Source organism: Nannobrachium achirus, assembly GCF_963921795.1.
Source record: "Nannobrachium achirus genome assembly, contig: SCAFFOLD_160, whole genome shotgun sequence".
NCBI lineage: Eukaryota > Metazoa > Chordata > Actinopteri > Myctophiformes > Myctophidae > Nannobrachium > Nannobrachium achirus.
Window position 1 is genome coordinate 92993 of NW_027664734.1, and position 13719 is coordinate 106711.

A 13719-nucleotide genomic window follows, 5' to 3' on the forward strand; every position below is an offset into this window, starting at 1 on the left:
TACCTGTAATGGCCATTCAGAGCTAGCACAGTGTTGTGGTGTTACCAAGTTTCCCTTCACCAAGACTGCTGTCTTTCATTCTAAAAATAAAATGATGTCTGTTGACCTTATGACCTGCAGGTAGAAGGGCCTTGTCAACTAGAATGAGCTAGCTGGTTTGGCACCCCAAAGAGTTCATTCTGCATCATGACACAACACTGGTTATGGTTTATGTCCAATGACTTTGTGGTATACAAATGGAACCAAATGGACCCTTACGGGTCCATTTGGTTCCATTTGTACACTCTCAGAGTACCTGTAATGGCCATTGGCATTCAGAGCTAGCACAGTGTTGTGGTGTTACCAAGTTTCCCTTCACTAAGACTGTTGTCTTTCATTATAAAAATACTGTAAAAGCTTCTGTTTGTCATTTGGCCTTGACAGACAGACAGAGGCCTTGGTAAACAAGAATGAGGTGGTTTGGCTCCCCCATGTGTTCATTCTGCATCATGACAACATGATGGCTGTAACTGAAGCAGTATAGAGAATGTCATGTTGGACCCATGGCATGGCACCAACCCCTGCCTACTAATAATTAGTGATGGAAAGTAAGTACATTTACTGAAGTACTGTTATTGAATACAAATGTGACACTTTTACTATTTAGCATTCACCTCCACCAGGTGTTTTAGTGAAATATTGCCAAACCCACAATTTTCATTAGAAAACCACTATGGATAGTTGAATCACAGCTAGTTCTCTCAGCTGTCAAACAGTAAAAATGCATTCGAAAAAAAGAGTCAGAAATATCATTAGAATTCAGTTCAGTTCAGTTTATGTTCAGTTCTTTGGTGCATTGTACAAGTATACATTGAAAAAATAGAAGTAACAAAAATATGCATACAAACTTGCCCAAGTCCCTGAAGAAGTCCCTGAGAAGCAACGAGCTTGTTGGGCTCTACCCCTGGTAATGTTCTTGCATTTTTTTATTACACTTATTTATTTATTTTCCCCCGTCACAAAAATATAAATAGAAAAAATAGAGAAGGTGCTTTATCTTCAAAGCTGCATCCTTTCTCTCACACATATGTATGAATTTGTTGATTGACTGGCCAAGTTGACCAAGAGCACTCCAAGGTGTGACATTTTATATCGCCGTTATATCATTACCAACAACAATAGCAATTACATCAATAGTGATAATAGTGGCAATAATCCATCCATACAGTATGTTATATTTTTGTTTTGTTATATTATAAAAATTATATATGACCTAGATTATTATCACCATTATCACTACCATATAATAATGAAATAAACAAAATAAATAGGAAAAAAGAAATCACAAGGTTCAATGTTCAAAGGTGCTAAATAATAGAAATAAACAAAATAAATAGGAAAAAATAAATCACAAGGTTCAATGTTCAAAGGTGCTAAATAATAGAAAATGATTTCTTCGCCCTCCGGAGCGCGTGTGTGTGTGCGTGTGTGCGTGTGTCTGTGTGTGTGTCTGTGTGTGTGTACAAAGAGCTCTTCACCTCTGGTGGTACAGGAAATAGCAGGGGAAGGGGCACAAGGCTGTATATCTGCAGCCTGGGCAGACAAACGGCGTTTCCTTCCGGACACCCTGGTGGCTGCAGACGTGGCAGGGACGATAAGGCTGCTGCTGACGGGCGGTGGGTCTGATCTGCTCCAACACATGACCTGAGAAGTCCACATCAAACCTGGTCTCAGGGTCTCTGTTGCGAGGTCCCCTAGGCGTGGGGCCAAGGGGGGCAGGGAGAGACGCGGCAGGGGGAGACGCAGCAGGGGCAGACGCAGACCTTCTGCGGAAGGTGGGGGCAGGTGCAGCTGGGGCATCAGGTGGGACATCACATGGGTCTTCTTGACCTTCTGCTTCCTCAGCCTCATCAGGTTTCGGTCTGGTCCAGGCTTTCACCACGAGCATGATGAACTTCTTCAGGTTCCTGCAGGTCTTGTCCTCTTCGTTGTTTGCCCTGAAGAGGATGAAGGCGTTGACGAGGGCGATCTGCATAAGGTATGCTACAAATTTAGATGACCACTTGATCGTCTTCCTGGTCCAGGGATAATACGAAATCCGTTGGTCCATCCTATCAACTCCCGACATGTAGTCATTGTAGTCGCACACGCAGAGAGGCCTTGTGATGGAGACAGTGATCCACGTGATTTTGCCGTTTTCATCTTCTGGCCCTTTTTTTCTCACCTGAACAGTTTTCATCGTATCCTGGTGGAAGCTGGATATCATGCGGACTATACGTTTGTCCCTCCAGGCCAGGACCATGACATCATCTGTGTGGCGAGACACTGTTTCCCCTACCTTCAGGTTAGACGGCTGCGCTTCACGGATGGATGGCGGTTCTCCCCTGTGCGCACGAAGTGTGCCACACGAGTGGATGCTGTGACTGAGGAGGAGCTGCGACATCTCAACGCTGTTGTAAAGATTGTCCTGGAAGACACGATAGCCCTGTCCCTCCAGGCCCTCTATCAGGAAGCTCACTGTGTCCATCAGGGAAGACTTGATGCCGCAGTAGGGCTTCATTGCGTAGCAGTAACCACTTTTTGAGTCGGCCAGCACGTAGCTTTTTATCCCATACTTTATGGGTTTCATCGGATTGTAGACTTTGAACTTCAGCCGTCCACGCCACAGGAGTGTTCCCTCATCAATGCTGATGTTTTGGTGAGGTTTGTACATCTCCTTGAATTTCCGGAGCAGCATGTCCAATACGGGGCGGATTTTGTGGAGTCTGTCCTCTCCGTCGATCTCCATGTTGTCACTGAAGTGCAGAAACCTCCAAATGAGCTGGTACCTGTTGCGGGGCATGGTCTTGTTGAAGTATGGCGTTGCTATGACTTCGTCTGTGGCCCAGTAGCTCTCGATGGTGGGTTTCCACACAAGGCCTGTGAGAAACTGTAGGCCCAGGAATGTCTTCATCTCCACCACTGTCACCTCCGTCCAAGCGCGGACCCTTGAAAATGGCAGCTTGTCGGCCAGCTTTGCCGCCAGTGCGTCGATGCTCTGTTTAGCATAGCGGTTGGTCTGGTCTACAATATGCTGAAGCAACTCATCATCGAGGAACAGCTCTGCATAGTCGACTGGGTTGTCTGAAAGAAGATCTGCTGCTTTCCCACAAGGGCCCGGAAGTCCAGTGAATGGAAACTGCCTGGGGCTCCAGCTGCGTTCATCAACCCACTCGGAAGCATCTCTTCTTCTGGGCCTGCCACCAACTGTAAATCATAGAAATACATTTACCATAAAATATATATATATATATATTGTTTTCATTCATGTGGTATGTATGTCAGGGTTTCCCAAACGTCTTTGTCTCAGTGCACCCCATAAATATTTGTTTTAATCCGAGGCACCCCTACATTATAATTTTCAACTTTGTACTTCAAGTTTTAGATCTTTTTTAGAACTGTATGTCATATTACTGTACGTACATATGTAAACATTTCCCCCAAATCATGAGCAACAATTGTGAATATCATTAGACTGGACTGTTCCTATTCTGCATCCCTATTCTGGTAGAGAACATTCACCTACAATATCCGATATACAAGTTCATGCCACATCACATTGTGACAAGTTGTGAGCTTGTAGATCGGCTATTGTTTGTGAACAGACGTGGTACACTGTAGACTTCAACTGTAAGTGATTCAACTGAAGTTACAAGGCACCCCTACATTATAATTTTCACTCCCAGCACCTTATATTTATAGCATATCGTCGTTGATGGGTGGAAACCTTGTATGTCCAAAACCGTTCCTTTTGTATTTATCATCTATACAATGCACCAAACTAGTGAAAACAGCCGATCTACAAGCACACAACGCCTCGCGATGCGAGGCGTTGTGTGCTTGTAGATCGGCTGTTTTCACTAGTTTTGTGCGACAGTCTTGTATGATGAAGCAGGGCTTTTCTTTACCAAAAGACGTACACATTTGAAACTTGGAGATGCAAGGTTTCTGCCCGACAGTGACGATAATTTAGTGATTATGTTGCAAGGAAAACGTTGAGATAATAGCCATTTTGGTTAGAACTGACTGAAAATAACTTTGTACTTCAAGTTTTAGATCTTTTTTAGAACTGTATGTCATATTACTGTACGTACATATGTAAACATTTCCCCCAAATCATGAGCAACAATTGTGAATATCATTAGACTGGACTGTTCCTATTCTGCATCCCTATTCTGGTAGAGAACATTCACCTACAATATCCGATATACAAGTTCACGCCACATCACATTGTGACAAGTTGTGAGCTTGTAGATCGGCTATTGTTTGTGAACAGACGTGGTACACTGTAGACTTCAACTGTAAGTGATTCAACTGAAGTTACAAGGCACCCCTACATTATAATTTTCACTCCCAGCACCTTATGTTTATAGCATATCGTCGTTGATGGGTGGAAACCTTGTATGTCCAAAACCGTTCCTTTTGTATTTATCATCTATACAATGCACCAAACTAGTGAAAACAGCCGATCTACAAGCACACAACGCCTCGCGCTGCGAGGCGTTGTGTGCTTGTAGATCGGCTGTTTTCACTAGTTTTGTGCGACAGTCTTGTATGATGAAGCAGGGCTTTTCTTTACCAAAAGACGTACACATTTGAAACTTGGAGATGCAAGGTTTCTGCCCGACAGTGACGATAATTTAGTGATTATGTTGCAAGGAAAACGTTGAGATAATAGCCATTTTGGTTAGAACTGACTGAAAATAACTTTGTACTTCAAGTTTTAGAACTTTTTTAGAACTGTATGTCATATTACTGTACGTACATATGTAAACATTTCCCCCAAATCATGAGCAACAATTGTGAATATCATTAGACTGGACTGTTCCTATTCTGCATCCCTATTCTGGTAGAGAACATTCACCTACAATATCCGATATACAAGTTCACGCCACATCACATTGTGACAAGTTGTGAGCTTGTAGATCGGCTATTGTTTGTGAACAGACGTGGTACACTGTAGACTTCAACTGTAAGTGATTCAACTGAAGTTACATTGACAGATATCAAAATGATTTTGACCTCTATGGCCTTGCCATGCTGCAAGTAAAGCCAGAATAAGGATGGACATATTATGTGGCAGTGAGATCCAGTGTGATGAGCAGAAAAAGTTCTCACCACTTTTCTTCTTAGCCTTGCGGTGAACAGATGGGCCAGCAGCAGCAGCAGAAGGTGGTGGTCCTGGCTGGTCCTCCATCAGTGTGTCTGAAACCCCAGTGAAATAAAATCATGGCTCTCCCTCCATCTCAGTGTCCCTCATTCCATCCCATCCCATCCCATCCCATCAGTGTCCCAGTCCCGTCAGTGTGCGTCTGTAAAAATCATGCACATCAAAATGAAGTGCCATTTTTCATTTCTTGATATTAGTCAGTGTGCATATCAACATTTAGAATGATTATGACACCACATAATGTCATATTTCCAATTGAAAACTGCATGACTGAACTCTCACTTCTGCCAGTGTGCCAATGTTGGTACCTGTGCCTAATGTTGCCTAGGCTATCCCTGAACTACTGCTGTGGAAGATGGCTTTATTTTTTACCTGCATGGCTGGACGGAGATGGCCCTTGGTCAGCAGGGACAATCCCACTCCCCTCTGCGTCCTCTGTAATCACAAATTATTTCTCATTTAGGAAGAAAGTATATACAGAATGTAAACTACATGAGTGGACTACAGCAGCAGCAGAAGGTGGTGGTCCTGGCTGGTCCTCCATCAGTGTGTCTGAAACCCCAGTGAAATAAAATCATGGCTCTGATTCCATCTCAGTGTCCCTCATTCCATCCCATCCCATCCCATCCCATCAGTGTCCCAGTCCCGTCAGTGTGCGTCTGTAAAAATCATGCACATCAAATCAACGTACTATTTAGACATTTAGCCATCATCTGAGTGACTGAATAAGCTCATATGTCAAATGCAGTTATCCTATAATGCATCTACTTTGGTAATGTTGGTACCTGTGCCTAATGTTGCCTAGGCTATCCCTGAACTACTGCTGTGGAAGATGGCTTTTTTTTTTACCTGCATGGCTGGACGGAGATGGCCCTTGGTCAGCAGGGACAATCCCACTCCCCTCTGCGTCCTCTGTAATCACAAATTATTTCCCATTTAGGAAAAGGTATATACAAAATGTAAACTACATGAGTGGACTACTGCAATGCAAGATGGTTTTTGTATTTACTGTATGTACGTACCTGCATGCCTGGACTGAGTCAGGAAAATCTCTGCATCATCCTCTGTAATCAAATAACATTTTCCATTGGGGACAAAAGGAAAATAAATTAGGAAAATATATATTCAACCCCAGCATCATGCTCTGTCATGCATGCATCTGTGTGGTCCATGACTTTGATGTATATTATACATACATTTGAACAACAGAAATGTGATTTTATCTAGTGCAATGCAAGATGGTTTCTGTTATTTGTATTACTATACCTGAGGAAGACTCAACTCTTGCCCGGCGAGTACCTGCATGCCTGGACTGAGTCAGGAAAATCTCTGCATCATCCTCTGTAATCAAATAACATTTTCCATTGGGGACAAAGGGAAAATAAATTAGGAAAATATATATTCAACCCCAGCATCATGCTCTGTCATGCATGCATCTGTGTGGTCCATGACTTTGATGTAAATTATACATACATTTGAACAACAGAAATGTGATTTTATCTAGTGCAATGCAAGATGGTTTCTGTTATTTGTATTACTATACCTGAGGAAGACTCAACTCTTGCCCGGCGAGGCTCCTCTCCTCTCTCCTCCACCTCCTCCTCAGAATCTGAAAATGTATAGGTTTGCAGCAGGGACGTGCAGAGAATGTTAGATATTTCAAAAAGGCCTTTTGTTGGAAATATCACAAATAGCAGACGTATCACACACCGAAAAAATAGCAGACCTCCAACGTGTCGCTGCGCGACGCGTTGTGAGCTTGGAGGTCTGCTATTTTTCGGTCTGTGATACCACACTGAACTAAGCATAATCAAGTCAATACTTGCGATGTGCCGTAACAGCATGGATTTCTACACAGAGAGGGCAATTCTTTCAACATAAAATGCTGCATTCAAGTTCAGGAGAGTTTGGACAAGGCAATTCTCTTGAATGCTGCCTTCATGTGTGGCATGGAAAGAGGGGGCATTTGCATTTCTTTCACCATAGTGAAAACTGCATTCATGGTCTGGAGAGAGGGCACTTTTTTACTTGTGAGCTTGGAGGTCTGCTATTTTAGATGTGTGATACCACACTGAACTAAGCATAATCAAGTCAATACTGGAGATGTGGTGTAACAGCATGGATTTCTACACAGAGAGGGCAATTCTTTCAACATAAAATGCTGCATTCAAGTTCAGGAGAGTTTGGACAAGGCAATTCTCTTGAATGCTGCCTTCATGTATGGCATATGGAAAGAGGGGCATTTTCATTTCTCATTTCTCATAGTGAAAACTGCATTCATGGTCTGGAGAGGGCACTTTTTTTACATACAGATATAGCCCCCTTTGATGTCTGTGTGCACGTGCCTGTTGTGCAGTGTTTTTATTTCTTGTTTTATGAATTGAATATAGGACACATGGAAACAAGTCAGCATAGATGAGTTTCCTTTTATAGGAAGTTTGTTTGACTGCATTTCTGCAGCAGCATCATCATCATTTATCTGTGCCAGGAAAAGAAACTGTACGTTTTGTGCATGTTGGCACAAAAAAATAAAGAAAAGATGAATGATGAACACAAAATCCTACTTAGGATCCAAGTGACTGATATGTTATAAAATACATTTGATTGTATAGGCAGCAAAGACATTTTCTGTGCTTCCTTGACTTTTATTTGACTGTTTGCATTTACCCCTGCCTGGGTACAGCAGGGGTATGCAGCTGGGGGTCGGCAGGTTAGTTACTTAGCGTCGGCAGGTTAGTTACTTAGCGTAAGGCAGGTTAGTTACTTAGCGTCGGCAGGTTAGTTTAGCGTAAGGCAGGTTAGTTACTTAGCGTCGGCAGGTTAGTTACTGAGGTAAGGTTTACTGAGGTTAGGTTTAGGGTTGGGGTAGAGTTAGGGTTATAGTTTTAGTGTCGGAATAACGGCCCGTCGGCACACTGCTGCGGACCCCCTGGTGTCTTGCACGCCGCTGAGCGACAGTGAGCGGTTGCTGCCGAAAGTCGGGAGGACGAAGATGGCGCTGAGAGCTGCTCTCGACACGCTGAGAGCTGCTCTCGCCATCTTCGTCCCCCCGACTTTCGGCAGCAACCGCTCACTGTCGCTCAGCGGCGTGCAAGACACCAGTCATGTTGCCATACCATACCTTTTTCTGAACTGACGCCACTGATAAAACACAATGTAATTTCACGTTTCAATTCTTACCCATGTCGTCCACACAACGAGCCTGCTTCGCTCCTTGTTGGGGATTCCACTCGGAGTCTCCCTCGCCATAGGGGCCTTCATCATCATCAAAAACATCATCATCATCATCATCATCGCTGTCGGGGTTTTGGGGGCAATAACGTCCAGGTACGGTCGCCGTCCTGCCACTAGTACGTGGCTGAACAGGCTCCGCTTCTACCTCCTCGTCTGTGTCATCGTCAATATGGCGTTTCAACAGTTGGAGGATTGTTGGCTGTCCCTTGCCTGGTTGCGGACCCCGGCGACGTCTTTTGGAAAGTAGAGGCATGGCCCTAAACTAAACTAAACTCACTAAAACTAATCCAATCCCACCCGACACCCGATATAAACTAAAACTAGGCTACTGCTACACTAACACTCCTCTCTCCCTCTCTCTCCTCCTCGCCCTCACAACGAACAGTACACTAACACAGACAGACAACAGACAACGTTTTTTTAGACAACACAGTACACCAAACAGACAGACAAGTACAGACAGACGAAAAAACACTCCTCCTCGCCCTCACAACGAACAGTACACTAAAACACACAGACAACAGACAACGGAACGTTTTTTTTTTGTTTTTTTTTAGACAACACAGTACACCAAACAGACAGACAAGTACAGACAGACGAAAAAACACTCCTCCTCGCCCTCACAACGAACAGTACACTAAAACACACAGACAACAGACAACGGAACGTTTTTTTTTTGTTTTTTTTTTTTTTTTAGACAACACAGTACACCAAACAGACAGACAAGTACAGACAGACGAAAAAACACACTACCTCTCCCTCCTCTCCTTCACCACCACCAAGTAACACCAACAGCTAACACGCTAACACGCTAACACACAAACACACACACACACACACACACACAAACACTCGCAAGTCTCACCTCAATCGCTCCAAACACGCTCGCTTTCTCTCTCCTCTCTCTCTCTCAAACGGTCACCACACCAGTCAATCACAAACACACACTCTCTCTCAATCAATATCTCAAATCAAATTCAATGCTCTCTCTCTCTCTCTGTATCTCTGTCTCTCAATGCCAACCTACTCCCATCAACAGGTTGGGGGCGTGAGTGCAGTATTTATAGTGTTGGGTGGTGTGACTTATGTTTACATGAAGTGACCTATAGAACACAGCCACGTGTGTTGTTTTCCTTACTGATCCTATAGAAAAGACCCACCACTGTTGTTTAGTTTATTTGACCCAGAGATGACATCCAGAAACATAACAATTTGGATCACGTGGTTTAGTGTTTACAGTATGTTACAAGCACATGGACCCTCACTCATAGGTTGCACAGGAGCGCCATCTGGTGGATTCCAGTGGAAAGCTTATCTCGTTCAGGGACGAGTTAGATAACTCTGGCACACGTACATTATTTTTCTTAACTCGTTCAGGAACGAGTTTGGCACAGGATGTGTTAAGAGGAGGCTGGACGCACTGGAGAAAAAAAGCGAAATAGCCGATCTGCAAGCTCATAATGGACATGATTTATTTCAGTCTAACAGTGGACTGACACTGGACTGTTTATTCTGTCTGTCTGTCTGTCTGTCTGTCTGTCTGTCTGTCTGTCTGTCTGTCTGTCTGTCTGTCTGTCTGTCTGTCTGTCTGTCTGTCTCTCTGTCTGTCTGTCTTGTTTTGTCTATAAACCAATAAATGTTTTATAGCCAATATGCTATAGACATTTTTAAAAGGCTTTCATATACTCCTGACATTTTTCAAATGAGGTTTGGGCTAATAGATCACTATGTGTTCAGTTTAGGCTATTTTCTGGGTTTCAATTAGGCCTACAACAACACAAATAATAGCTAATAATAATACATTTTCGGTTAGTCTGACAGACTGCACTGTTATGCAGCAGGGGAGGGGGTGCTATGACATCCAGCAGCCAGCGGCCAGCGGTGGACAGTAACTGAGTAAATGTACTTGAGTACTTTTACTTTTATTTGTACTTCAAGTAGCTTAAAAGCATGTACCGGTATGTCCTCTTGAATACGTTTATTTAAAAGCAAGTACTGTTTTACTCTTTTTAAGAAGTCCTCCACTCCATCAGTGTTTCAACTGTAAACCTTTGCTTTGTCCCAAACAGCAGGGACCCCCACAACCCTTTGTACCTCAACCTCTGTGCTTACTGCTTAGTATGCTCTTTTTTCCCCTCCACACCTAAAGTATTTGCCGAAAATAGCCAATCTGCAAGCTCACAACACTTTGCAGTGTGAGGTGTTGTGAGCTTGTAGATCTGCTATTTTTGAAAAATTGTGAAAATGAGTGCAAGTCTTTGAATATCTTTGACCCGATCTTTGACCCGACTTCTAAATCCTTCCTCTAAAATCGAAATCATGCTGTTCTCAAACCTTTTCATGTGAAGGACCCCCAAAATTACAGGTATTTGGCCACGGACCCCCCATCTCAAAATATGTTATTCCAGGGACCCCCCAGAAGCAAATATTTGAGTTACAAATGTTCGCTTTTAAGTAGATATATTCAAAGACTTGCAAAAAAAAACATGATTTAAAAAAAATAGCAGATCTACATGTGCTTGTATATTTGCTATTTTTCAATAGTTAAAGCAGTCAATAATCCTAGGCCTAAATGGGTTAAACAAATAATTACAATTTGAGTGCAAAAATAACTTGAAAAGAAACTATTTACAAGCTCACAATGCAGGTAGAGATAACAAGTAACCAACAAGTAATAGACTCGAATAGTCGACTCATATTGAAGAATCGCCACCCCGTGGCTGAACAGCCACACTACACGTTGAAATAAAATATCACATTTCTAGGGGGCGCGGCTAAGAATTTGGAGGCGTGTTTGACAGAGGTACCTCTAGGCACCTCTTGACACCTCTAGGTGTCATTTTAGACTTGGCGACGCTAAATGTTGTAACCCACTGTATGTATTTTTTTAAGCGAACGTTTGTAACTCAAATTTTGCTTCTGGGGGGTCCCTGGAAGTAAATATTTTGAGATGGGGGTCTGTGGCCAAATACATATCATTTTGGGGGTCCTTAACATGAAAAAAGGTTTGAGCACCACGGACAAAGAAACAAGGATTTGAAATATTCAGAAAGACCTTTTCACGATTTTTCAAAAATAGCAGATCTACAAGCTTGCAGCGTGGCACTCGGTGCCACACTGCAAGCTTGTATATAACTGCTATTTTTCAATAGTTAAAGCACAAAATAACGCGTAATAATGCGTTCCCAGTCTACATGGGTTAAACCCCCTCCCCCTATGAAGAACATCATTCATGGGGGGCCCAGAATTTGGTGTAATACTGTAACTCCTCCCCCGTGCTTTTCTGCCAAGCAGAGATAATCATTTTCATCATACTGTACGTACAAGCATGAAGTAGGCTTTAATCACTTAATCCATCAAAAGCAGGAAAGAATCTTTAGTCATTTTAGATACGTTGGCTGATAAAATAAACTGTAAAGTACACGTCTGCTTGTATTGAACATCTTTGAAAGAGTCTTGAACGTGTGAGAACTACTGATTTAGAGGACATCACAACGTGAGCTTGTAGATCAGCTGTTCTCACCAAACGTTCACATCAGAATAGGGGCTCTAGTGCAGCGGTTCTCAACATGTTCACAATTGTTGCATCTTTCTTTTATTATTTGACAAGTTGACCAATGTGTGGCCAGTTTTTATATCTATACTATAATTTTGCGAATGTCTGTCTGAGTGTCTGTCTGTCTGAAACAGCGTTTCTCCTCAGTGGCTGGAGCAATTGATCTGAAATCGCATCACCATAAGCATATGAACACACCTGACATAACTGTGAAGCCCGTTTGTCACTTTCACAAATCATATGCTGTATATTAGCATTTTTATGGTGTATCTACTATCTATTCTGCATCTAGCATGAGGCACATCTATTCTGCATCTAGCTTGAGGCAAAATGTTTAACCAGCTCTGTGTGTGTGTGTGTGTGTGTGTGTGTGCAGGCAGGCGGGTGTGTGTGCAGGCGGGTGGGCGGGCGGGCTGGGGGGGGGGACAGTATCTCTGTAGCCATTAAACGAAACGGGTTTCTTACATTGACGCTCCTACATATTATCATGCAAGCACCAGTTAAAGTTACTTTCCATCCCTCATATACTGTGTGCACAGTGCACATCCCATAACCCACACACTGCACATCATTTTGGAGCTCATATCTTTGAACGGGTAAGGGCTAGTTATAGTATAGTTTAGTTAATGTTCAAATCAGAATAGGGGCTCTTAGTGCAGCGGTTCTCAACATGTTCACAATTGTTGCATTTTTCTTTTATTATTTGACAAGTTGACCAATGTGTGGCCAGTTTTTATATTATAGTATAGTTTAGTTAATGTTCAAATCAGAATAGGGGCTCTAGTGCGGTGGTTCAAGCTCAAAAAACCTCGCGTTGCAAGCCGTTGTGAGCTTGTAGATCAGCCATTTTCACAATGTAATGTTCCCATTTCATTGTCTTTTAGTATTAGGTATTAAAAGACCTTAACTTGTCACTTGAAGTTGAGTGAAGACAGCGCAATTCTTCCTAACATTAGGCCTAGAATTATTGAATGCTTTAACCAGTGAAAAACAGCAGATATACAAGCTCACAGTGCTGCACCGAGTGGTGCGCTGCGAGCTTGTAGATCTGCTATTTTTGAAAAAGTCGTAAAAATGTGTGCAAATCTTTGAATATATGTATTTTCAAATCGAACGTTTGTAACTCAAATTTTGCTTCTGGGTGGTCCCTGGAACTAAATATGTTGAATGGGGGTCCGTGGCCAAATACATGTCATTTTGGGGGTCCTTCACATGAAAAGGTTTGAGAACCACTGACATAGTATAGTCTCTCAAGAACAGACCAACTGAGCCCCAGTTGAGTGAAAAGGACCTTTTCTTTGATGATGGCTGGCCAGATTGCTGACATAGAAACATAGGGTTTTTCAACAAAACCTTAGAAGGATTCAAAAGACACTTATAGAATCGGGACAAAATTCAAATTTTCACGATTTTTCAAAAATAGCAGATCTACAAGCTCACAGCGCGGCACTCGGTGCCACGCTGTGAGCGATAATCAATAATTCTAGGCCCTAAATGGGTTAAACAAGTCAACACAGAGAGCGATGGCGATGGCTGGGTGAAGACATTGTAGCTTGTGTGCACTTGAACGTATCCTTCCTCTGGGTGGTCCGATGGTCCTGTCCTGTCCTGTCCTGTCCTGTCCTGTCCTGTCCTGTCCTAGCCTGGAATCCCTTCACACTTCAGGGTTTGATCCGGTCGGGAGCGGAAACCACTCTAGACGGCCGGAACTATCAAACCGGAAGCAGTTTTAACCCAAAAT

General features: G+C 42.9%; 1 protein-coding gene and 1 long non-coding RNA gene across 2 annotated transcripts; both read right to left on the bottom strand.

The window, feature by feature from the left end:
- Positions 1-1513: 1513 nt before the first annotated feature.
- LOC308280830 (piggyBac transposable element-derived protein 4-like) lies at positions 1514-5268 on the bottom strand (the record flags this gene model as incomplete). The annotated part of the gene is made up of 2 exons (XM_080755150.1): positions 5137-5268; positions 1514-3225 (listed from the first exon to the last, which is right to left on the bottom strand). Exons 1-2 carry the CDS (start codon positions 5213-5215, stop codon positions 1514-1516), a joined length of 1791 nt encoding a protein of 596 aa, XP_080611276.1. The 5' UTR covers positions 5216-5268.
- A 769-nt stretch (positions 5269-6037) lies between these two features.
- On the bottom strand, positions 6038-7421 carry LOC308280828. The gene is made up of 4 exons (XR_013961785.1): positions 6732-7421; positions 6455-6529; positions 6211-6252; positions 6038-6100 (listed from the first exon to the last, which is right to left on the bottom strand). It is a non-coding gene; the product is annotated as an uncharacterized lncRNA (long non-coding RNA).
- Positions 7422-13719: the final 6298 nt, after the last annotated feature.